The 24820-nt window shown below is 44.1% G+C and overlaps 1 protein-coding gene across 1 annotated transcript in view; it reads right to left on the minus strand.

Moving 5' to 3' along the window:
• Window positions 1–24820, minus strand: part of IL16 (interleukin 16) — a 140766-nt gene that overhangs the window by 64097 nt on the left and 51849 nt on the right. The window contains 7 exon segments of the mRNA XM_030192022.1: window positions 401–488; window positions 2972–3104; window positions 3243–3360; window positions 6430–6646; window positions 9621–9694; window positions 12612–12726; window positions 18874–18984. Of these exon segments, the coding sequence (XP_030047882.1) occupies window positions 401–488; window positions 2972–3104; window positions 3243–3360; window positions 6430–6646; window positions 9621–9694; window positions 12612–12726; window positions 18874–18984 (856 nt within the window).

Raw genomic sequence — 24820 nt, forward strand, 5'->3', positions numbered from 1 at the left:
GGGTGAATTAAGGTTTAGCAAGCTTGGTTTTAAATTCTTGTTTAAGCCCCTGCCTGACCCACTGAGCAGGTAGCAAATGCATATGGCCTTTTCAACCATTCTCAGCATACTAGATCTTTGTACTGTATCAACAGACATGAAGGGGACCACTTAGGTGAGCGCTAAGTGTTCGAGTACCCACCCAAAGAGAGATATTGTTCACTGAATTCAGGCCATTTGTAAAGTGATCCATTCTAATTGGAAACAAGACTTCCCAATTGGAGAAAAGATTTCATTATTAACAATGTAAATCTACTTTCTATTTTCATGCATTCTAACAGCTGATGGAAATTTGAAAGTAGAGATCACTCCGGGCATGGTACATCCTAGGATAATTTAGAAAATTCTTCCCTTTTGTTACCTTCGATACTCCATTGATGCCGCTCCTTTCCAAACCTACTGCTTTCAGTGGCTTGGGCCACGGCTTCTTTCAGCTGTTGCTCAGAAACCTATAGAATGCATAGAGAGGACCATCAGTTCAATTATGCTTGGTCTCTATTTAATTCTTGTCCTATTTTTCCACTTTTCAATATGTGTAGCAAGGTGTTTCTGTCAGTCTTTATCAGAAAACCAAGCAGAAATTGCACTGGCATACAGAGAGAATGAGTATCAGGCATGTAAAGGCCAAACATTTTCATTTTGCTTAGTGCCCCATGTCATTTATGGGGATGTTTCTTGTTTTGTTTTTGTTTCAGGGCAATTTTATCAGTAGTATGTACTACTGCTTAAACAGTGTCCCCTATTGTCCAATAATCCCCCTCCTTCTATATTGTGAACACTTAAATGTAAGTGCCTTTGTGCACTCGGTCTATAGAACACTAGTACTTACGCACATGAATGTTACATATTCACATGTAAGTGCTAGTTGGGCACGTGCTAAATGCTGCATGTCCTATTTTACACCTATGGGCCACGCTAATTTTCATTAGCATGCGTTAAGATTTAGTAAAAGGCCCCCTAAGCAGTATTCTATAATCTTAGTGCGCAACTTGCATAGCGAGCAAATGCAAAGGGGCATTCAGATGGGCAGGTCATGGGCATCTCCCACAATTATGTTATGGAGTAGTCCTCAAACTCATCAAATAAAAAAACACACATTATAATCTGTTGTGTAGGTCTAGGTGTACTGAGGCTTTTTCCTCCTAATGCATAACAGATTATAATGTGTTCTTTAGTTTGATAAGTGTGAGGACTTGTTTATGAGATGATTCAATATATTTTGTACTCCACTTCCTTCTATTTTTTTGAATAGTGTTATGGAAGACTGTCATTTACATGCTGAAGTGCCGTACTTAGGTTCGCACATTTACACCTGCCATAGACATGCCATAAGTGGCTGTTCTTAAATGTTGAGGTCAACCACCAAGGTAGAGGAACCATAGACATAGCTAGGTGGGTCGCCAAGGGAACGGCTATTCCACCAAATGGACTTCTGATGGTGCAAAAGCCAATTTTTTTATGCGATCTGTCACGTTTAAATTAAGCACCGGTGCCATCGGTAGTCTGCTCTCCATTCCCCCGTGCCCTCAACCTAGCTATGCTTCTGGGAGGAACAAAATCTATTACGAATATATCAGATCAGACAGAGGAGTAGCATGATCAACAAAACTCTTCCAGTAACACCAGGGAATGGAAGATGTCATATACACTTTATTCTACAAATGAAAGAATGTTATGGAATAAAGTATACATGACATCTTCGGTCTCCCTGGTGTTATTGGAAAAGTATTGTTGATCACGCTACTCCTCTGTCTGATTTGGTGCTTAAATGTTGACATACAAGTATTCTATAATAGAATCTGGGTGCCCAGATGCCGTTATAAAATCCGTGTATAGTGCCCCACGTTTTGGCACCTAACTTTTGTTGTACTTTATAGAATTACCCCCAGTGGGCTGGATTCTATATATGGCGACTAAAATGTAGGCACGTCCAATTCATGTGCCTGGTGGTATTCTATAAGCCATGTCTACATTCAGATGCGGATCATAGAATAGCACATAGGCTGGGTGGATGTGCCTAGATTTAGGCACAGCCATTAAATGCCAATGAAAAGCTAGTGTAAATGCTAGTGTAAATGCCGGAAGTAACCTGTTCCGGGGCAGAGAGAGCATGAAAACGAAGAGCCGACAGGCGCGCGGCACCCTCCCAGCGGCGTGCACCCGGGGCGGACCGCCCCCCCTTCCCCCCCCCCTTGGTACGCCACTGCCACTGGCTGAATTGCAGGGTGATTGATTTTATGATGTAGGTTGTTATTGTGGGATGGTATTACAGACTATTGCAATGCCATCGGTCATTGATAATCTGTCTTCATGTCCTAAAAGCACAGCAGTCAGTATAACATAGATCACCTAACTTTGGAAGTCATGCAGGCATCTATTTTTAGCCTGTTTTATAAAGATACATAGATGTCTATCCTCCTGTTTACTACGCCGTACTAGCGTCTGCTGTGTGCTAATGCTGACGCAGGCCATTCACTTTGAATGGGCTGTGTTGGCATTGCCGCTCAGCAGCCACTGGTGCGGCTTAGTAAACGGGGGGGGGGGGGGGGGGGGGGGGTATGTGTCTTTATAAAATTGCCCCAGAAGAGCTGCTGATATTGCAACATGCATATTTTAAAAGAAACACCGTTTTGAAGCTGCTGCATGAGTGTTTCTGGAAGCAGACTCTGTGAAATATGACACAGAGCTGAAGTGCTAAAGCATTTGGTAAGCTGAGGTCTTTTTTCTCCACCTTTTGTGATGTTTTCTAGGACTGGTTTTGGTCCAATATCGGGTTAGGTGAAGCTGAGCGGCAGATTTATAAAAACTATTTATGGGAGCTTCGTTTTTATGTTTCTAGCTCATGTTTTTTTTTGAGCACCCACTGCTACCATTCAGCCATCAGGCTAGCTCATTTGATACATTTAAATGAAGGAACATCTTTTATTTTTACCTGTGGATCCGGATGTCTGCTGATAATGATCTGAACAGGACCAGGACTGCAGTGGCTTAGGATGGCGTACACCTCATTAAGGGTCATATTTTGGACTGATGCCTCATTGATTTCTATGATTTCATCTCCACACCTGACAAAGTAACACAAGTTGCATGAAATGGCATATGCATTCTGCACCTGCCCTCATGATTGGCATCACCCTCTCCTGTTCCCCTGCACAACCTAAACATGTCTTATTTAATATAGTGCTGATAGCAATACACAATACCTGAGTCTTCCGTCCATATGAGCCACAGAACCAGGTGAGAGAGTATGGATAAATATCCCAGCAATTCCTCTGCAGTAGGGAATGCTACACAAGCCCACTCCTAGACCCACACCAGCCTCTGAAAGAATCCAAACACAGTGAACGAGACCAAGTACATGTATCCACTGACAGTTTTATGAATTATGGTCTTGACTATGATCATTCTTTTTGTTGTTGTTGTTGCTCAAGCTTTGTGGCTTCTGGCTTAATCAGAACCAGAGCTCGGCTGGCACCATGAGTGCAGGCAGGGTTCACTGCCTCTAGGAATGGGGGAATCACAGTTATCACACAATAGCAACATATAGGGGACAATTAAATAAAGAGGGCACTTAGGCACTATAGACATGCATAAGTTATAGAATATCAGTATTTGCCCACATAGGTGCACAAGTAAGGTGGGGGGGAAGAGGGGTTGGTGGTTGGGAGGCGAGGATAGTGGAGGGCAGACTTATACGGTCTGTGCCAGAGCCGGTGATGGGAGGCGGGACTGGTGGTTGGGAGGCGGGGAATCCTGCTGGGCAGACTTATACGGTCTGTGCCATGAAAAAGACAGGTACAAATCAAGGTAAGGTATACACATATGAATTTATCTTGTTGGGCAGACTGGATGGACCATGCAGGTCTTTTTCTGCCGTCATCTACTATGTTACTATGTTACTATATATGTAAGCATCAAACACAATATTCTATAACTATTCACATATCCTTAATAGTGCATAAGTGGAAGGTGGGTGTTTACATGGGCAGGAAATAGATGGGGCACTCACAGTTATAGCATACAATAGGTTAAATGGCTAACTTCAACATGAGCATTTAGGTACCAAACCTATGGCCAGCGTAAGTGCTCGCACCTAAAACATTGGCAAATATCTGACCTGTTATGTAGGTACTCTATAAAGGAAAGCAGGGGGTCTGCATTCCTTTATAGAGTAGACTCCTACTAGTGTCCTCTGGGTGATATAGTAAAACAGTTACCATCTCAATGGCTAGATTTAGGGTCCATGACTAGAAGGTTCCGGAAGAGTAAAGCATGGCCTCTCAAAACCTGCTTATGGGAGCCCAGCAAGTTAGATTTTCAAGATACCTACTATGAACACGCATGATATACATCCATATATACTGGTCTCCAATGCATGCAAATTTATTTAATGCACATTCATTATAGGTATCCTGAAACAGTGACTGACTGAAGGTCCCAAGGATAGGTTTGAGAAGCCCTGCATTAGTCCAGTTATTGCAACAACACTCCTCAGCCAGGGCCCTGCACCATGGCTTCTTCTAGAACTTCTCAGTTGCGGGCCCTAAATCAGGCATCTGTGTGATTGCTGTGCCTCTGTCCCTTAAGAGCTGTGAATGCCTCTGTAGTATCCCTATCCTGGAGAGCAGAAGCGATGAGCCAAGAATCAAACCCAGGTCCCTCTGCATAGTCACTGGGCCAGCCTGCTCTGGTCATTCACTGTACTAATGGAAGAAATCATCTTGTATATCTTTTACAGAGAAATAGGGTAGCAATCAGTTGATTAACTCAGGCGTTACCAACCCCAGTCCTCACAACACACCTAGCCAGTCAGGTTTTCAGGATACCCCCAATGACTATGTATGAGATAGATGTGCATGCAATGGAGGTAGTATATGCCGATTTCTCTCATGCATATTCACTGTGGGTATCTGAAAACCTGACTGGCTGGGTGTATCCCAAGGCCTGTGTTGAGAACCCCTGGTCTAACTGTATATAGCAGCATGACTTACATGTGAATGCAACTTCACTTACATAACAACATCCATCAACACAGGAAAAGAACTACTGCTACTACTACTCAACATTTCTAAAGCGCTACCAGACTTACGCAGCGCTGTACGGTCAAACATAAAGAGAGAGACATGAAGAGAGAAGATAGCAGGACAGAAGCACCATCAACATATAGGAATTAAAACTCATGAGAAGTGGCACCTTAACAGAGCAGAGGAGTAGCCTAATGGTTAGTGCAGCAGGCTTTGCTCCTGGCGAACTGGGTTCAATTCCCACTGCAGCTCCTTGTGATCTTGGGCAAGTCACCTAACCCTCCATTGCCTCAGGTACAAAAAAAATTGTGAGCCCCCCCTAGGGACAGAGAAAATACCTGTGTATAATATGTACAGCACTGTTAGTAGCACTATAGAAATGATTACTAGTAGTAGTAGAATTTACAAAATCTCCATGATGTTTGTATATAGGAATGAGAAGACAAGTTCTTTTAAAGCAGCACTTCAACCTAAAAGGCTCAGAGATCACTGATTGACATCCTTCCCTAAAATGTAGTGCTGTACACTCTAAAAAAAATATTCCAGTTCTAAGTAAAGCATTACAAGCAATGTTCCGGCTAAGCTGCATGGGAGTCCTCCACCCGCTTTCCTGCCAGCAAAGCTTCAATATCGCTTGTTTCTATTTACGTTTTTCACACATCTCTTAACAAAATTCCAGCTTCAATATCACTTGTTTTTTATTTACGTTTTTCACACATCTCTTAACAAAATTCCGATCAATAACATACCAAGGGACCATGAAGTATCCTAGAAGTCCTGCAGAACCTGCATCAGGGGCAGCACAACATCTTTCTGGTTGGAAAGACCAACACACCAATCTCTATCCCTGCCCCAAAGCTCTGTAATTGATGATGCTGTTTGGGGCAAAATATTGGTGAGTCATGGCCCCTTTGGCCCACTTCTATGTGCTTATCCCTTGCTATTGAAAATGCACCACCCCTCCACTGGCAGGAATGCAAATGGAAAACGCCTGTGCAGCCTGGAAGGACCGTTCACCACAAGTCCATAAACACATTGGTGTAAAAGACAACCAGAGTACCTCATCTCAAAAAGGTCAATAAATAACAATAAAACAAAAGAAAGAGTGATACCCTTTTGACTGAGCAAATACTTTTTTAACTAGCTTTAGGAGGCCAAACTTTCCTCTGTCAGGTCTCACAAAGTGACTTTTGCAGTGTGAAAACACTTTGAAGGACTTTTCACACTATTTGTCCTCATTGCACACCATTGAGGAAGCTGACCTTTGAGCTGGTTAGACTGAAATGTTACATTAAATCTCCCAGTTGAGATCATATCACTAAATCACTAAAAACTGTTCATCTGTGTCCTAGCACTGAGCTCTTACCCTTGTTCAAAGAAACTTCCATTAGGATCCTGTCATTGGGTTTAGCAGAGCTTAATAAAAATGCCGCATTCTCTGAGGTGAAAGAGCAGTTTTCCTTCATTGCACAAGTACTGGAGCTCAGGGAGCGGCTCAGCTGGGCAGGAAAATAGCCTAATGGAGAGTGGGGAGGACTGAGGCCTGTCCGGAGGGTCAGCATAAGAAGTCCTTTTTTTGCTTGCTAAAAGAAGAAAAGGAGAGTCAGTATGCAGCAGCATTGAAGAGTACTTTTATGGTTAAAGATAGAGAGGTGTGGTAGCCGTGTTAGTCCACTCTTAAAGGTTATCAATAGAAATCAAACAAAATAAAACATGGAAAAGAAAATAAGATGATACCTTTTTTATTGGACATAACTTAATACATTTCTTGATTAGCTTTCGAAGGTTGCCCTTCTTCCTCAGATCGGAAATAAGCAAATGTGCTAGCTGACAGTGTATATAAGTGAAAACATTCAAGCATTACTATGACAGTAAAATAGATACCATTGGAGATTCTACATGGAATGTTGCTACTATTGGAGATTCTACATGGAATGTTGCTACTATTGAGATTCTGTTGCTACTATTGGAGATTCTACATGGAATGTTGCTATTCCACTAGCAACATTCCATGTAGAAGGCTGCGCTGGCTTCTGTTTCTGTGAGTCTGACGTCCTGCACGTACGTGCAGGACGTCAGACTCACAGAAGAAGAAGCCTGCGCGGCCACATTGGTGATCTGCAAGGGCCGACTTCTACATGGAATGTTGCTAGTGGAATAGCAACATTCCATGTAGAATCTATAGAAATCAAACAAAATAAAACATGGAAAAGAAAATAAGATGATACCTTTTTTATTGGACATAACTTAATACATTTCTTGATTTTTGACATCACAGACATCACATGAAAATAGCCGGTGCCAGTCAGGCCCCCACCCCTGTGGGCCAACACTTCACTAGACCAGAACACTGCACCAGTGATTTCACAGTAAGAATACTGAAAGGTAATTTTAAAACAATACAGGAACGTAAAACCTTTGAAATAAGAATGATTGAATATTTTGACACCCAACAAACAGGACTTAATAAGGATCTGGGTTTTCTAACTCATAAAACATAAGCTGTATTTCTCGGTTTATTTCTCTGTTTATTACCCTCCTCTCACCTACCAACACCCATTCTGTTAGAATATCAATGAAATGCTTTGATGTCCCCATGCATACCCCCACCCTCCCACTCTGTCAGACAGTCAAAGTAATGCTTTGATGTTTCTCTCATATATACTATCTGCTACCACATTTGCTTATTTCCGATCTGAGGAAGAAGGGCAACCTTCGAAAGCTAATCAAGAAATATATTAAGTTATGTCCAATAAAAAAGGTATCATCTTATTTTCTTTTCCATGTTTTATTTTGTTTGATTTCTATAGATTCTACATGGAATGTTGCTATTCCACTAGCAACATTCCATGTAGAAGTCGGCCCTTGTAGATCACCAACGTGGCCGCGCAGGCTTCTGCTTCTGTGAGTCTGACGTCCTGCACGTACGTGCAGGACGTCAGACTCACAGAAACAGAAGCCTGCGCAGCCTTCTACATGGAATGTTGCTAGTGGAATAGCAACATTCCATGCAGAATCTCCAATAGTAGCAACATTCCATGTAGAATCTCCAATGGTATCTATTTTACTGTCATAGTAATGCTTGAATGTTTTCACTTATATACACTGTCAGCTAGCACATTTGCTTATTTCCGATCTGACGAAGAAAGGCAACCTTCGAAAGCTAATCAAGAAATGTATTAAGTTATGTCCAATAAAAAAGGTATCATCTTATTTTCTTTTCCATGTTTTATTTTGTTTGATTTCTATTGATAATGGTTAAAGATAAAAGAGTTGAGGTTAGATCCCTGGGTGAGCTCGTAGCATTGAAAAGCAGCTGAATCAAGTGTGACAGGTCTGTAAGAACTCATAATCAAGTGCAGAAAGGGAGGAAAGGTGATCTTGCTAGCCTTAGGGCTAGATGCACTAAGCTTTCCAAGCCAGCAACGTGGGTTTTAAACTGGTTTTAGCCAGTTTAACGTGCAAGTAGTAAACCGGGGACATGCACAAAAGGGCATTTTCCTGTCACGGTAGCAGCTAACAAAAACGGAATGCAAATGATCCAAAGGCTATTATAATGAGCTACACTACCGTTGCAAGGCTATTATAATGAGATGCACTACCGTTTTCCAATTCCCTTACCGTGGAAAACCTAATGGGAGGCCTACACCTCTCGTTGGGGCAAAGGAAAGAATCGGAAGAAAAAAAATGTTGTCAGGGACGTCCTTTTTGGACATCCTTCACCTGTAACAACAAAAAAAACACTCCAAAAAGACGTTCTTTTTTGACGTCCTTCACTTATTATAATAATAAAAACCTCACTCCAAAAAGACGCCCTTTTTGGACATCCTTCACTGCGTGATCTCGTTTAGCTCAGCTGAGAGAGACCTGGAGGTCTCTCAGCCAATCACAGCATGTTTAGCTGAGCTAAACGCGCTGTGATTGGCTGAGAGAGACCTGGGGGCCGAAGATGGATGGGTGTCGAAGACGTGGACAATGGACGTCCTCAACTGCACTCTCCTGCTAGGATCAAGGAAGGGAGAAACTCGAGCCGCATCGGAGCCTTCCTGCAGCAGGCCATGGAGGGGGTGAGCGGCGCGGTGCCTTCCTTTCCAGGGCACCACATGGAGGCGCAGGGACAGCCACAGGCAAAGCGGAAAAGGCGGACATCATCAGGTACATCCTTTTTGGACGTATTTGGCATGCGCAGAGCAGCCAGCATAACGCTTGGTTGCTCTGCGCATGCTTGACCGGCCGACCAGCCAACTGGCTTCCGAGGGAATAGAGAATGCAAGTGAGCTACAACGAGCAGCTCATTTGCATTCCATTTCCTTGATGCATGACCGTTCCCTAACAATTCGCTATGGAATCGGTAAGGGAAGGGCTCTTCCGAGGACCTTAGTGCATCTGGCCCTTAGTGAGCAATACTGAGGGTTCATGGCAGAGAAAATCTCTCTCTCTCCTTCCCCAGGCCTCTGGATACAAGAGCTGCCGGGACAGGCCAGCTGGGGCATGTGGTTTAAAAGATTGGGAAACTGAGGAAGATAAAGTCATTATATAAGAAGAACCAACAATGACCTTAAACTTTTGTAAAGCTTCATAATGCGTTAACCCATACATAGACTCCCCATTCAGTTCCAGAATCTCGTCACCTGCAAAGAATCAACAGAACATGTAAAAATCAGTATAAAACACCGCATTGTCTATCACAGCATTCTGTTGTGAATTAATAAATGTTAGACACAGATTTTTTTTTTTATCTTCCAGGTTTTGTAACAGAAAACCCATTGTTAAACCCAGTGGACCTGCAGAAGGTCAGCTGGCACCATTTTGATTGGCAGACAGGGGGAGATAACATTCCTCCCCCCCCCCCCCCCCTTATGGATGCTGTTAGATGGTGTTGGGTGTGATGTTAATGCCAATGCATTATTGGTTAAAAATTTCTTCCAGATTAGTCAGTGGCATTTCTCTTCTCTCTCCAATATATATTCATAACACAACACTTATGTAATAAATGTGGATATTCAGATTTAAACTGGCAGCATACACCTTCTAGGAGACTTGTTCCAGCATTTTTGGTGTTCATTAATCACATCCTCATTGATCCAACATTTAACATTTTTCTTCAAATCTTCACGATCTGTTTTTTCAAAAACTCCATCAAATGGCAGCCATTTTTTTCGATATGTGTTTACAAGTTTTCAAATGCGAACCTCTTCCCTGACGAAGATATTCGAAACCTGGCCATGTTGGCGGGGGTTTGACTCAGGAGAAAAATCGCTGCTGAATGTTATTTAAAAGCTAAGTGTCATGATTATTACATATTTGTATAAAATCTAAAATAAGAAAGTAAAAAAAAAAGTCTTTTAGGGGAATAAGATGGAGTTTTTGAAAAAACAGATCGTGAAGATTTGAAGAAAAATTTTAAATGTCGGATCAATGAGGATGTGATTAATGAACACCAAAAATGCTGGAACAAGTCTCCTAGAAGGTGTATGCTGCCAGTTTAAATCTGAAGATCCACATTTATCGCTTAGTTTTGTGTTATGAATATACGTTGGAGAGAGAAGAGAAATGCCACTGACTAATCTGGAAGAAATTTTTAACTATAGTGTTTGAGATATTTACAGAAGGGTTGATGTATAATTTCCACACGTTTGAATAGAGGTCTCTTTAATTTGAATGCATTATTGTTGGCAGCAATGCATCAGCATTATCTCCTGCAGAATATCAGATTAATACGTTTTAGTACATCAAACTTTTAATGCCATATATTCTGGGAGATAACACCCATGTAAAATCATCCATTAGCATGCATTAACAGATGATTATACTGCTACTTAATATACTAACCCTTAAATATTTAATGAAAACTGACATGGTGCAAAAAAGGAATACTTGCAACTAGAAGAATGCAGTAGGGGTAATTCCATGACACTGCACTTATTCTATAGAGGAAAGTAGGTACCTACGTTCCTTTATAGAATACTAGTAAAAAACAAAAAGGCCCGTTTCTGACAGAAATGAAACGGGCGCTAGCAAGGTTTTTCTCGGAGTGTGTATGTTTGAAAGTGAGAGTGTGTGTGAGAGATGGAGTATGTGTGTCAGAGAGAGAATGAGAGAGAGACAGAGTGTGTGTGTGTGTGTGTGTGTGTGTGTGTGTGTGTGTGTGTGTGTGTGTGTGTGTTTGTGTGAGAGAGAGAGTGTGTGAGAGAGTGTCTGTGTGTGTAAGACTGTGTGTGTGACAGAGAGATAGAGTGTGATAGACAGAGAGTGTATCAGAGAGAGAGTGTATGTGAGAGACAGTGAGTGACTGTGTTCCCCCCCCCCCCTCACAGGGCCCCCCTCCCTCCCCATCCCCACCTCTCTGATCTCAGGACCCCCTCCCCAGCTCCCTCTCCCCTGACCCCCTCCAGCCATCCATGTCCAGCGAACCTCCCCTCCTCCCGCCCCCCCTACAGCCACCCATGTCCAGCGACCCTCCCCTCCTCCTCCCCCCTCCAGCCACCCATGTTCAGCAACCCTCCTCTCCCCTGTCCCCCCTGCAGTCACCCATGTCCAGCGACCCTCCTCCTCCCCCCTGCCCCCCCTCCAGCCACCCATGTCCAGCGGACCTCCCCTCCCCCTGCCCCCCTCCAGCCACCCATGTCCAGCAACCCTCCCCTCCCCTTCTCCACCCTCCCTGGCGCATCAAACCCCCTCACCACCCGCAGCTGCCACTGTCCGGCCACTGCTACTTCTCCTGTTGAGCAGCAGCAGCTGCTACGAAAAGAAAAAAAGCAATAAATGTTTTCAAACCTGAAACGTGGCACCGTAGACAGCCATCAGGCATTGGCTGTCGGCTCTGTAGCTGCTCCTCCTCTCGCCTCTTACGTTGCTGCGCTCCTCCGGGGTCTTACTCCAGGGGCAGTGACATGGAGGCGAGAGGAGGAGCGGCTGCAGAGCCGACAGCCAATGCAGGACGTCAGACTCACAGAAACAGAACGAAGCCTTGCGCCGGAAGAAGAGGACCTCGGCTGGCTAGGGTTGGGGTCCCCAGCCAGCAAAGGTAGCCGAAGGCGGGGGAGGGTTGGCGGTAGGAGGGGGGTCGAGAGGGTCGTTGGCAGGGGGGTCCAGGGACAAATCTATGGGGGCCCAGACCCCCGTGGCCCCACATAGCTACGCCACTGCATGGTGCCCAAATTTACACACCAAAATTGGCACTCAATGCTATTCTATAATGGACGCTCATCTTTGAGTGTCCATTATAGAACAGCGTTGAACGCCGATTTATTTTGAATTATTGAATCTTGCCCTAATTATATAGCGTCATCTGGGTGCTACGATTCTGTTATAAAATACCAGAATAAGTCAGTATAAGAGCTGGTAAAGGGGCTGAATAGAAGTATGTGAGTCTTCTGAAAGCATGATGCACGCTGTAGACATCCAGGTTACCAGTGAAGAGAAGTTAAAAAGCTCAGCACTTTTGGATATTAATCTGAGATAGCAAAAAGTAGAAGAGTAGAGTCTATAATAAATTCAGAAATATTCTGTAACCCTGTCTACAAACAGCTGTAAGCAAGTCCTCACCTTCCTGCAGTCGCCCATCAGCAGCTGCCGCTCCTCCTGGGAAAATGGTTTTGACATAGATTCCTATAGGTCCATAAATGCTGTCCTTCCCTCCAACAATGCTGAATCCCAGTCCCTAATTTATGGAGAAGAAAGAAAATAGATATATTTTAATGTATTTATGTAGCTGGGTGGAGCTGAATATTGAACAATAACATCAATTGTTTTATTTATAACTAGTAAAAGAGGCCCATTTCAGAGCAAATGAAACGGGCGCTAGCAAGGTTTTCGTCGCCAACACCCCCCCCTCCCTCCCTGGCCAACCCCTTCGTTGTTCTGCCATTGCTCCGCCCCCAACGTCATGACGTTTGACGCGAGGGCGGGGCCGGAGCGATTTCCCACTCACCTCCCGCCTCCCTGCCTCCCTCCCTGCCAACCCGTTCGTTGTTCTGCCATTGCTCCGCCCTCGAGGGCGGAGCCCAGAGCGGTTTTGGTGGCTTCACCACCACGAACCTTCGAACCTTTTTGAAGGAAGTCAGGGCTTGGCTTCACTGACGTCAGTGTCCTCAGAACGTTGAGGGTGAATTTTATTATAGTAGATTTTATTTATGTGCTACCCATTCATAGACAGCTGTAGGTGGGTAATCTTCCCCTCATCATACATAGAGAGCATTTTCAAAAGAACATCCAAGACAGAATTGGGACATCCTGCTCATAACGTCCAAAAAAAAGTCTATCTCACAGACATTTTTGAACAGGAAAAATATCAGGGTTTGAAAATCCATGAGAAAGTCCAAAATGAACAGTCATTTTCCAAAATAAAATGTCCAAATTATAAACATCAACACCAGGGACAAGACATAATAGCAATAATTCTGAAATTCTTCTCCGTTAATATGATTGCCATAATATTCCTATGCACCTTATCTGTTATATATACTCTGATTCTCTATTCCATCAATGTGATTGTAGTTGTATTATATTGTAAGCCACATTGAGCCTGCAAATAGGTGGGAAAATGTGGGATATAAATGCAGCAAAATAAAATAAATAAATAAATTGTATGAAAATGGCCACACAGACGTCCCTGCTGTGTTCAGATTGCCCATAACACCACATGTTGTCAGGGAGCCGTTTCCCTTGTTTCCCTTTCCAGGGGTGAGGGAGGGGGACAGTAATTACTGGGGGATTCATGGTGGATCATACCTTAATCCCTCCAATGGTCAACTGCTCAATCAGAACTCTTTTTTTTACCCTGGACGTGACTGAAACAGGTCTAGATAAAAACATCCTTGTTGGACATTTCTTACTACTACTACTACTATAGCGCTACAAGGCGTACGCAGTGCTGCACAAACATAGAAGAAAGACAGTCCCTGCTCAAAGAGCTTACAATCTAATAGACAAAAATAAAGTAAGCAAATCAAATTAATTAATGTGTACAGGAAGGAGGAGCGGAGGGTAGGTGGAGGCGAGTGGTTACAAGTGGTTATGAGTCAAAAGCAATGTTAAAGAGGTGGGCTTTCAGTCTAGATTTAAAGGTGGCCAAGGATGAGGCAAGACGTTTCTTCCCGTTTGATTATCACTGTTGGACGTCATAATTTTAGGCCCTCCTCACAACACATCTCTTTGCTATTTGGACGCCCTGCAGTGCAGGACGTCCAAATTCAGCCATTCCAAAATCACAATTTGGATGTTTTGGGCAGATGGATGGGTTTTGAGGGCATTTTGAGATGTCCATCTGCTCTGAAAATGAGCACCATAATTATACAATTGCCCAAGGCTTAGCACTATCATTGTCCAAAAATGGACCAGCTCAGGGCTGCCGAGAGGGGGAGCGGGGGGGCAAAATTACCTTGGTCCCGGCCTCCAAAGGGGGCCTGGCATTGGGGGTCTCTCTCTCTTTCTTTCTTTCTTTCTCTCTCTCCTTCTCATCATGGGACCCGGGTGATTGCGTCCCAACAGGAGCATAAGAGAGAAAACTCCAGTGCCGGGCCAACCCTTGGAAGCTGGGGAGGAGCAGACACTGTGCTTTGGCCTGGAGCCTCTGGTTTGGCTGGTGGGGGTCACCAGGCCTCACCAGCAGAAGAAGTCTTCCTCCAGTGATGTTCTTCACTCTGCCGCATTGCCTGCCAAGCAAGCTGCTTTCCCCCTCAGGTGGCGCATGCTCGGTTTTGAAACCAAGCGTGTGCGATGTGAGAGAAAAAGAAGCTGCACAGAGGCAGGACAGGCAATGTGGTGGAGTGAAAACCAATGTTGGAGGAAGACTCCTTCTGCTAGCGGATCCTGGGGATCCCCGCCAGCCAAGGTATTTGGAGTTGCTGCGGGGGGGGGGAGGGGCGGTAGTGGCGATCCTGGGTGGGCGACAGCGGCGGCAATCCTGGGAGGGCAGCAGTGATTCTGGAGGGGATGGTGGGCCCAGCTCAGTCTCTCTGCAGCCCTGGACCAGCTGCACAGTGAGAACCTTCGCTTTATGCTTTGTCATACTGGGGGCTACTTTATCAAGCTTTTTCCACATATATAGCCCCTCATTGTATAACTTGGTACCTAAATTTAAGGACCATTTACACACTTAAATTTATAGAACACTAGCACTTACGCTAGTGTGTACTTTCCCATGTAAGTGCTAGGTGAGTGCTCAGCACTATTTTATAAATGACACTCACAACTCACTTAAGGGTCCTTTTTCTAAGGTGTGCTAATAGATTTAGCACTAATGATTAAGGCATGCTAAATGCCCCACAGCCCATTGCATACCAATGGGCTTCATGTCTCAATGCACACTGATTCATTAGCGCATGCTAAATCCATTAGCACACCTTAGTTAAAGGATCCCTTAATGCATAGATGCAAGGGAGGGGGCATTCACGGAAGAGGAGCATGGGTGGGACATGGGTAAGACCATTAAGGTGTTTAAATTACAGAATACTTAAGTTATACACTAAAGTGCCACCTCTAGGTGTGCTCATTTACGCCTGCTATTGACATGCTGTAAGTGGAGGAGTGGCCTAGTGGGTTAGAGCACTGGTCTTGAAATCCTGAGGTGGTCAGTTCAAATCCCACTGCTGCTCCTTGTGATCTTGGGCAAGTCACTTAACCCTCCATTGCTTCAGGTACAAACTTAGATTATGAGCCCTTCTGGGACAGAGAAATATCCAGTGTAGCCAAATGTAACTCACCTTGAGCTACTACTGAAAGAGGTGTGAGCTAAATCTAAATAAATGAAAGCATGTTGATGCTGATTCACGCTAAAATTCTATAATGGAATCTTGGCACCCAGATACTGTTGTAGAATTAGCACACACCTAAATTGGGTCACCTAGTTATAGAGTTGCCCATAAAATGACAATTTTAACACAAAAGGTAAGCACAGTGGAAAACAGCATCTACTATTACATGATCTGTATATAGGCATTCCTGTGGGCATTGTTTCAGAGGAGCAGGGGCAGAACTCTTTATTTGCATATATATTTTTATCAAGTATGAGCATATACACAGACCTGGGGCTATTCTATAACTAGGCACTCCCTTTTAAGTGCTCTGATATTGCAACATGAAAGCCTATTCTGACATGTTTGTGAGCCCTTGTGCCCAGACGGAGCACAGTGATGAAGTATTAGCCTGTGCCCTGTCGGGCAGCCAAGCAAACCCCGAGGCTTCACCTGGGAGGACCACCGTTCCCTGAGGGTTGAGCCCCCAGGTGCAGGCGGCCCGCAGGACTTCCAGATACTGCCGGGGTCAGACGGCCGCAGACAGCAGGCAAGACTGGGCTCAGACAACAGCGAAAGTTAGGTCCAGTAACCAGCAAAGGAGAATCAGGCTCGAGTAGCAGTCAGGTCCAGCAGCAAGCGGTGGATGATCAGGACCACGCAGAGGTCAGGTCAGGCAGCAAGCAGAGAGCAGTCGGGTTCCAAGCAGAGGTCAGGCAGCAAGCAAGAAATAGTAGGGTTCCAGGCAGAGGTCAGGTCAGGCAGCAAGCAGAGAGTAGTCAGGTTCCAAGCAGAGGTCAGGTCAGGCAGCAAGCAGGGAGTAGTCGGGTTCCAAGCAGAGGTCAGGTCAGGCAGCAAGCAGAGGGTAGTCGGGTTCCAGGCAGAGGTCAAGTCAAGTCAAGCAGTAAGCAGTAGACAATGTCTCCCAGAAGCACAGGTAACTCTACCAATGTAGAAGCTGAAGCAAGGTTTGTGGGGAAATGCTGCTGTTTAAATATCCCCTACAGTTAAGGAGGTAAGTAACAGCTGACAGGAGGCAGGGAGGACCGGAGACCGGATGACAGGTATCAGCAGGCTAGGAGACCTAAATTGGTCAGCCCAAAGAAGGAGGCAGCGACAAGCCACGGGCGACCAATCCAGGTGCTGGAGGTGTGGCCCAGGTCCCCGGGCTTCGCGCCTAGAAGAGAAACCCTCCCCCTGGGGTCGCTGGCGCTGCCAACATGGCCGGTGTTCCCCCACAGCAGCAGGGCAAACACGGGCGTCAGCACCACCACACCGCCCAGAAAGGCAAGCCAGGAGCGAAAGGGGGAATCGGAGCATCGGCCCAGCCAGCCTGGCCGAAGCGGCCGATGCTCCCCCCTACTGGGGTGGAGCCAGAGAACGGATCGGGAGCGAGGAGCGTGCCACCGGTGAGGGACGCGACATATTTCACAACAGCATCTGGTCACTGAAATTCAGTTACAGAATGCTAGCATAACCCAGTATCTTAATGTGTAACATTTACATGCCCACATTTTCACCCACCACAGACCTGGAGACATGCAGATGCAAAAATGCAGGAGATGGCTATGTAACTAACGTACAGTATTCTGTAAATTTTGCATGTAAATGAGAGCCCTACCCATGTTCTTCATATGTGTACCCCCCCTTGCATTTACAGGCTATGCCACTTCTGTATGCCCTTAGAGAAGAAGTGTCTAAGCATGGTGAGTATGCACTTACTCATGAAAGTACTAGAGTTCTGTAAATTTGTGCACATAGGCATCCAATTATGGAATTAGGGGATATGGGGGAATTGTGTATGTGGGCATCTCCTTTTAGGTGCTCCAACGCCATGCAGTGAGATCCTATTCTATAAAGACATCTGGGTGACTGGATTCCAATATAGAATATTATAGTAACCTGGCACTGGTGTACCTTCATGTATGCCACCACAGTTATACCAGCCATAGACCTGGCATAACTGGGCTTGTGTAAACATGGCAGATGTACATGTAACTGACAATATTCTGTAAATTATGCATATATGTGGTAGCCATACCCATGCTTCTTCCATGCTCCACCCATGTGAATGTCCCCTTGCATTTACATACTCTGCCACTTAAATGCACCCTTACGGAATAGCACTTAGTCGTCCTGCCACCACTCACACTCATAAGTGTACACTTACCTGTGAAAGTAGCAAAATCCTGTAGAATTATGCACTCAAGTGGCGTATAAATGCAACCTCCTAGTTATAGAATTGCCATTATAGGGGTAATTCTATAAATGGCCACCAAAAATGGGCACTGGGAAAAATGCATACCAATATTATTCTAAAAAGAACTCTCCAGGCTGAAGCCTTTTATAGAATAGCGCTTAGCTCTGATTCCCATACCCAAATTTGGGCATGAGGACTTACACCTGCTAAAACCTGGTGTAAATCCTGGTGCATAAGTTGGACACACAACCCCGGTATTCTATTATATTGCACTTAATTTCTGGGAATGACCCTGACCTGCCCATGGACCCTTCCATGGCCACATCCCCTTTTGAGTTGCACCCAAGACACTTGGGTGCACAGTGTTACAGAGTGGCTTGTAGGCAGATGTGTGCATAAATCTAAATTAGTGCCAATTAATTCTAATTGTTGTCAGCATCCAATTGACTAATTCATTTCTGCATGCATCTGAGCTCTGCACCCAAATTTGGGCATCCAAGTTTGGGCAACCTGTAGAGAAGCAGGGGCACATCCATGTTTACACCTGCATCAAACCAGGTGTAAATTTGTGCGAGGTCATTTGTGCAGTACTGGGGGTCATTGTACTAGTCTATTTTATAAAGGCACAAAGGTTTATTAAATAGGTGCCTTTTTGGACTTTTCACATAGGTATCTTGTTATAAAATTACTCCCAAGTAAGTGTTATACTGGGCCTCGCAGCGTTTATAAGACAACATTCAGATTGTTAATAACAGGATCTTGCGGTGCAGGCATTCATTAGAAATCTCAGCGTTTTTGCAAGTTACAACTCAAGCACCGCCTATGTAATTCTGTAAATCTTTATAACCCTATAAGCAAGGAATTCAGTCCTTACCTTGCCTTGGCCTTTCATTAAAACCACGTTGGAAATGACTGAGGCTTGTGAACCACTGGATACAGTCATTAGCTGAGCTGTGCTGAGCGATCGAGTGGGACTGCAAACAGCCTGCATCCAAGAAAGCCAGAATCAGAGCAGACACTGGCAACTCTGTCATATAATACATGAACTTTTTTGCCTGGTAACTTCTAACATCAAGTTTTCAATCATTCCAAGTATAAGAATGGTGTTTTATGTCTTCTATGGGGAAAATTCTGTAAGTGGGTGCATCCTTTAGGCATCCTGATGCTATGTAGTGCGAGTCTATTCTATAATGACATCAGTGCATCTAAAATGTAAGCACCTGCAGTTATACCAGCTATAGACCTGGTATAACTGTAGGCACTATACTGTATTTTGTAAGCTGCAAATGTAAGTGGTAGCACCACCTATGCCCCTCCTGTGCTCCACCCATGTGAAAATGCGCTACACTACATATGAGCGCTCTTACAGAATAGTGCTTAGGGGGGAGTTATCATCATGGCCTATTGTTAAGACATATTATTTCACTGTTAACCCCAGTCATGAGTAACTAAGTCTCAGTGATGTCACAATGGCTTGTTTGCCCTATACTTGACTTTTATTTCTAGAGACATTTCTTTTCTTTAATTAAATGAGGGAGTTGTCATTGTGGCCTACCATTAAGATGTGTTATTATACTGTTAACCACAGTGATTAGTAACGAGGTCTCAATGCATAAAATGGGGCCTGTGCTAAAATAGCACGAGTTGGTGATAAAGTAGCACAGTAGCCCACATTGATAACTTCCCCCTCTTAGCGTGAAGAGTTTCAGTCTCTGGTAACAAGAACTGATATTGTGATGTCATAATGCCTCATTCCACCAATTCCCAATGGCTTGATTGTCCTATACTTGGCTCACTTTATTACATAGCAGTGATTTTGATTTCTAGAAACATTTCTTTTTTTTTCATTAAGTGGGGAATTTTGTAGCATGGGTTATCAATACTGTTAACCCCAGATATTAGTAATTAGGGATCATTGCATAAAATGGACTTGTCCTAAAATAGCACTAGCTAGTTGTAAAATAGCATTTCTTAATGGTAGCCTATATTGATAACTCCCCCCCCCCCCACACACACACACACCGTAGTGTGAAAAGTTTAAATATCTGGTAACCAGATGATATTGTGATGTCATAATGCCTCATTCCACCAATGCCTTAAGAGCAAACCTCATCAATGGTGTCACAATGGCTTGATTGCCCTATACTTGGCTCACTATCTACATATATAATTCTCACCTCCAACGTTCTGTCCTGCCTGGAACTGTGGCTCCTGTGGTCTGCTAGGCACCATCATGACGTGCGCCCCTCACGCCCCTCCCACCGAGTTCCAGACTCCGCCCTCCCTCCAATTTCAACAGCCCCCCTCCGTGTTACGGACCCCTGGACCCTACTGCCGCGACCCCCTCGAGCCTCCCTTCCAGACGAAAACACTCCCCCGCCGCCGTCACGTAACTGTGCTGACGGGGGACCCCAACCCCCAACAGCCGAAGTTCTTTTCTCGGCTGCGCCGGGGCGTTGCTTCATGAATGATCAGCTGTTCAAGTTTCTGTGTGTGCGTCTGACATCAGACACACGCACAGAAACTTCAACAGATAATCATTCAGCAAGCAACACGCCGGCACAGACGAAAACAGAACTTCGGCTGTCGGGGTCCCCCGTCAGCACAGGTACGTGACGGCAGCGGGGGAGTGTTTTCGTCAGGAAGGGGGGGTCAAGGGGGTCGCAGCAGGGGGGGTCCAGGGGTCCGTAACACGGAGGGGGGGTGTTGAAATCGGACGGAGGGGGGAGTCTGGAACTCGGTGGGAGGAGCGTGAGGGGGCCTTGAAATGGGTGGGTGGGAGGCTGGGAGGACTGTGTGGGTGGGTGGGTGGGTGGGAGGGAGGGGGGCCTTCAACTGGGAGAGAGGGAGGGAGGCAGGCCTTCAACTGGGAGGGAGGGAGGGAGAAAGGCAGGGAGGGAGGGTGGCCTTGAACTGGGAGGGAGGGTGGGAGGGGGGTCTGGAACTCGGAGGGGACAGAGTGATCAGCGAGGGAGGGTGGGGGATTGTCTTGCCAGCGCCCGTTTCATTTCATAACGAAACGGGCCTTTTTTACTAGTTATTACATATAACAGTGATTTTGATTTCTAGAGACATTTCTTTTTTCTTTAATTAAGGGGGGAAGTTATCAATGTAGCCTACTGTTAAGATGGGTTATTTTACTGTTAACCCCAGTTATTAGTAACTAGGTCTCATTGTATAAAACGAGACCTGTGCTAAAATAACATGAGTTAGAGGTAAAATAACATGTCTTTTTAACAGTAGCCCATGTTGATAACTACACACCTTAGAGTGCAAAATTTCAGACTCTGGTAACCAGAGCTGATATTGTGATGTCATAATGCCTCATTCCACCAATGCATAAGAGCCAACCCCATCAGTGATGTCGCAATGGCTTGATTGCCCTATATTTGGCTCACAGGGACTACTTGGCCAGAATTTGCACTACTGCTTGCCCCATATATCATGAATATCAGAGGCGAGATAGTGCTAGGTAGATGGCTGCCTAATAAAGAATAATTTTGACTACATTCTCCATTGGAAGTCATTGTGTTTATCCTCTACTTCTTCGATTTCTTCAGACTTTCCATAAAGGGTACTTTCCTGGTTTTTTTTTGGACGTTTGTGTGCTAATGTTGCCATTAGTACATAGTCATTTAAAAAAATGACTGCAGCAGCACTTACTAGCCAGTTAGCCCACAGTAATGTAGATACGCTAACTGGTTAGTGCAGGAATGCCCACTCTCTGCCCCTGACATGCCCCATCAAAAATGCAAAAGATATTTATCATGTGATTAGCAAGCACACATGGCAAAACTATGTATCCTGCATTTAGGCCATTTTTGCTGCATTAGTGTGTGTTAGTGCCTAACGCAGCTTAGTAAGATATTTCAAATACATTTACATACATCTTTGGGGGTGTCCTGAAAGCCAGACCTATTTGAGATCCCAAGATCTGCATAGTAAGAGAGTGTAATTCCTTTATGAAGCAGAATTGAGGTTAAAGGTCAATTGTTTTCTCTTTAAGTAATATCATACAACTAAACACACACCTTAAGAAGACCCAAGAAATTTTCAACAACTTCATTTAAAATCTAGAGCCAAGGAGCAGTGACCATGGGCACCTTGGCATTGGATTCCTTCACGCTTCCTTGAAAGCCATAATAACCCTTTTCAGCACTGATTCCACATCAGCAGACATGGTTTGTTTTACTCAGCAGCTAAGAATGATTTAGTGATGCGGAATCCTGAAGCCTCATTAAGTCTCACTGAACTGTTACTGCAAAATCTCTTTTCAGCTATGCGATATGTTATGACCCATCGCTACAGCAATGCGAACGTACTGAAATAGGCAAGGTAGAAACTGTATATCATATTTATTACAGACTTCCAATTTGGTATAAATCTGTGTATGTAAAGGACAGAAACTAATGAATAAAAATGTAGCAGGGTAGAAGCCCTGTCTCTGATAGAGCTGCAGCATTTGCTAGCAAAAATAATAATTAAAAAAAGGCACACAATTTGAGATGCAATAGGTCTATATATCACTGCTTGCAAACATCTACAAAATCTGTTTGGCAAAAGTGACAGTACATGAAGGAGGTGTTTATGTAATCAGCAGCTGAATGAGCAGACGAGATGTTTGTGCTGTTCTATACAATAAATTTCTCTTTCCATCAGAGGAAAACTTATGAGGAGGATGGCTCTTGGTGCAAGGGTGAGAGTATTACAAAACGAAGTGGCTTTGTTCTAAGACTTGGACAATGCAATAGACATGACAGCAACTACTACTACTACTACAAATCATTTCTATAGCGCTACCAGTCGTACGCAGCGCTTCACAATTGAGCATGAAGAAAAGACAGTCCCTGCTCAAAAGAGCTTACAATCTAAATCAGGACAGTCAGACAGGACAAATAAGGGATAAGGGTAGGACAGACAGATAGGACACATAGGGAAAAGGGACTATTGAAGAGAGGAAGACAAGACAAAGGTTACGAGCAGGTGACAAGTTAGGAATTAAAAGCAGCATCAAACAGGTAGGCCTTTAGCCCGGATTTGAAGGTGGGCAGGGATGGAGCTTGACGTAATGGCTCAGGAAGTCTATTCCAGGCATAAGGTGTGGCGAGATAAAAGGAACGGAGTCTGGAGTTAGCGATTAGGAGAGATTTGCCTAGTGAACGGAGTTCTTGGGAAGGAGTGTAGGGAGAGATGAGGGTGGAGAGGTAGTGAGGGGCAGCAGAGTGAATGCACTTATAGGTTAATAAGAGGAGCTTGAACTGTATACGGAAACGGATAGGGAGCCAGCGAAGTGACTTCAGAAACTATGTGTCACACTGCCCATCTAGCCTGCTCATTAGATGTGCAATGCCCGATTTTAAGCTGCAACCTAACATCTTCTCAAGCCTCATCATCTCACGCCTTCTTGAATTCTATCATGGTCATCACCTCCACTGGAAAATAACTGAGGCCATACACTCTACCTTGTAATTGTACCTCACAGAGCCATTCATTTATAAATCATGGAGGACAGTAGAAAACACATATGTTCTTGGTTGACACAGAAGTTCATAGAGTATGTTTTTATCTTAACTTTCACTGAATAATTCTTCTTTTGCAGTTTGGGTGCAATTTATTCATTTACTACATTTGATTATATTCTTCACCATCAAAGTGAGAATCACCTTCAAATGATGTACCTTTATCTTTCAAATCCTAAATGGCAAAGCTCCAGACTATATGGTACCATTAATAAACTTACCTCAAAGAAGGGGTCTTTTTCTTAGGTGTGCTGGTGTTTTTAGCGCACGCTAAATGCTAAAGATGCTCATGTATTCCTATGGGCGCCTTTAGCTTTTAGCACTCGTCTATTTTTAACGCACGCTAAAAACACCAGCACACCTAAGAAAAAGACCCCCAGAAATATTAAATATGAGGCAAGAAATTATCTCAGACTACACCTCCCAAATTGCAAAAAAAAAGTGATATACAAAACTGTCCACTCTGCAGACTTCACTTACCTAGGAACCAAATGGTGGAACACCTTACCACCCAAAATAAGAAATATACAGGAATATACTAGATTCCGCAAATTGTTCCTATTCAAACAAACCCTCACATAGAACAACCATATCTCAAACAACTAATTATTACCTGAATTGGTTATTACTCTATTTACCATGAACTTTCTCTTTGCTTCACGTACAATTTCTCATTCATAATAGATTTTCTAAATGTTAAACATCCATAGTTATCCCAGTATGTTTATGATACTGTATTGTAAAATTGGATTCTTACAACAAATTACTTTCTTATGCATTATTCTTTGTTATGTATCCTATACTGTTTATTGTAAACCACATTGAACTCAAACTTGTTTGGAATAATGTGGGATATAAATGTCACAAATAAATAAATAAATAAAATAATGCTCAAAGCGAGTTAAAATCGAATCGCATACCAGCATCATAAGAGAGATTTGCATGCAGTGCAATATCTCTCATGAATATTTATTGTGGCTATCCCAAAACCTGACTGGCTGGGGTGCCTCAAGGACCAAGTTTGGGAACCACTGCATTATAGAATACTAAGTTGGCATAGGCGTGCCCATGTTTAAGCATGCCCTCTTACGTTTCAATTTCCTTCACTGCATCTAAGGACCCAACTGCCCTACATCTCCTCCTTCCCCGACATATAGAAATAGAGCTTAACTCCTTCACTCCAGCCCTTCCCCAAAAAATCTAATTGACATCACTCACATTTAACTACAATCGATCACACTCATACATTCCTCAGAGTTAACCCCAGAGGAACCCCCAAAAGGTCACCAAACTGGCACACAA

This window comes from Microcaecilia unicolor, chromosome 1 (genome assembly GCF_901765095.1).
Source record: "Microcaecilia unicolor chromosome 1, aMicUni1.1, whole genome shotgun sequence".
NCBI classification, from domain to species: domain Eukaryota; kingdom Metazoa; phylum Chordata; class Amphibia; order Gymnophiona; family Siphonopidae; genus Microcaecilia; species Microcaecilia unicolor.